We start from the raw sequence: 1,308 nt of genomic DNA, 5'->3' as shown, positions 1-1,308 counted from the left end.
AAAGATCCTATCTTCTTTAGATGTTTCCATGAAATATTTGTTTTTACATCCTGCAACTCCGGATAGCTACTTTTCGCCACCCAACTAATATCTGGCTCATCAACAGATTAGTCTTTTATTAACAGGGAATGGAGGAACACTACCAACTGGGAACAAATCATTCAAAACCCCCAAAATGAAACAGGCTTTCAAACAGGAACAAGAGAAAGAGGGCTTTGACTTTCAACAAAAAACCCCATCTACTTTGAAGTAAAAATTATGTAATGATCTTATATTGCTGAATGCCAAGTGAAGGCACGCTAACAATGAATAAGTCCTTGCTCGAGCGGAAGAGATATTATTTGCAAACTAACTTATACCTTTTGAAGAAATTCCCTTATTTTGTCAACATCTTTCCCAGCATAAATATGCCACAGAGCACCAGGTATTTCACTTGAGTCCTTCAATCTTTTCCTTAAAATGTCATCCAAATCTTCCTCCTCAAATTTCTTGAGAATTCCTGAAACAAAGGAACATATTTTCAAACTGTTGGCAGAGACTACTAGAAAGCCAAGTCTCCTCAAGTTGACCTGTCAGAGCAGCAGAGTGCCTGACTAGGATCAGTACTTTTCTTTTTGTTCACCCAGGCTGGAGTGCAGTGATCTTGGCTCACTGCAGCTTCCGCTTCCTAGGTTCAAGCAATTCTCCTGCCTCAGCCTCTCACGTAGCTGGGACTACAGGTGCACGCCGTCACACCCGACTAATGTTTTGTATTTTAGTAGAGGCAGGGTTTCCCCGTGTTGCCCAGCTGGTCTTGAATTCCTGAGCTCAGGCAACCCACCCGCTTCGGCCTCCCAAAGTGCTAGGATTACAGGCATGAGACACTGTGCCTGGCCAGATCAGTACTCTTAAAAAGGAGTCACACACAGTTATATGTTCATAACTTTTAGGACTACAAGAATAGATAAGTGGGTACAAAGCAACAGTGATTTTCCCAGTTTGTTTTCTGTGAACCAAAAAGCAGGAGACAGAAAACCTAAGAGCTACTATGTAAAATTTAACCACCTTCCTTCCCTGTCCGAAGGGGTGGTCCTAACAATGACTTGTACTCATAGCATTTCCTAACTTACAAAGGTCTTTTATGGTCACTATTAGTTGGCCCCTATGCCTACTTAAGAATAAGGGATAACCTCTATTTTATACCTGAGTAAAAGGGTTCCATGAGGTGAAAGGTTTTACTCATTACCATTACTAATGAATGGCAGAGCAAAATGTATTCCGATTAATTTTGAGGGGCTCTCATATTTGATAATGGTTAATCTATAATCA

The 1,308-nt window shown here is 40.8% G+C and overlaps 1 protein-coding gene and 1 pseudogene across 4 annotated transcripts in view; one reads left to right on the top strand and one right to left on the bottom strand.

The window, feature by feature from the left end:
* JMJD1C (jumonji domain containing 1C) overlaps positions 1 to 1,308 on the bottom strand; it is a 310,806-nt gene that overhangs the window by 10,298 nt on the left and 299,200 nt on the right. For all 3 annotated transcript variants that reach the window (XM_012002668.1, XM_012002670.1, XM_012002669.1), the window contains one exon: positions 360 to 499. In XM_012002668.1, the coding sequence (XP_011858058.1) occupies positions 360 to 499 (140 nt within the window). The remainder of the gene's footprint in view (positions 1 to 359; positions 500 to 1,308) is intronic.
* The window catches only part of LOC105527853, a 26,062-nt pseudogene that overhangs the window by 18,476 nt on the left and 6,278 nt on the right, over positions 1 to 1,308 (top strand). The window lies entirely within an intron of this gene.

This window comes from Mandrillus leucophaeus, unplaced genomic scaffold, assembly GCF_000951045.1.
Source record: "Mandrillus leucophaeus isolate KB7577 unplaced genomic scaffold, Mleu.le_1.0 Scaffold694, whole genome shotgun sequence".
Classification (NCBI taxonomy): Eukaryota; Metazoa; Chordata; class Mammalia; order Primates; family Cercopithecidae; genus Mandrillus; species Mandrillus leucophaeus.
Note: the sequence above shows the minus strand (reverse complement) of the source record. Positions and strands in the feature narration are given on the sequence as shown.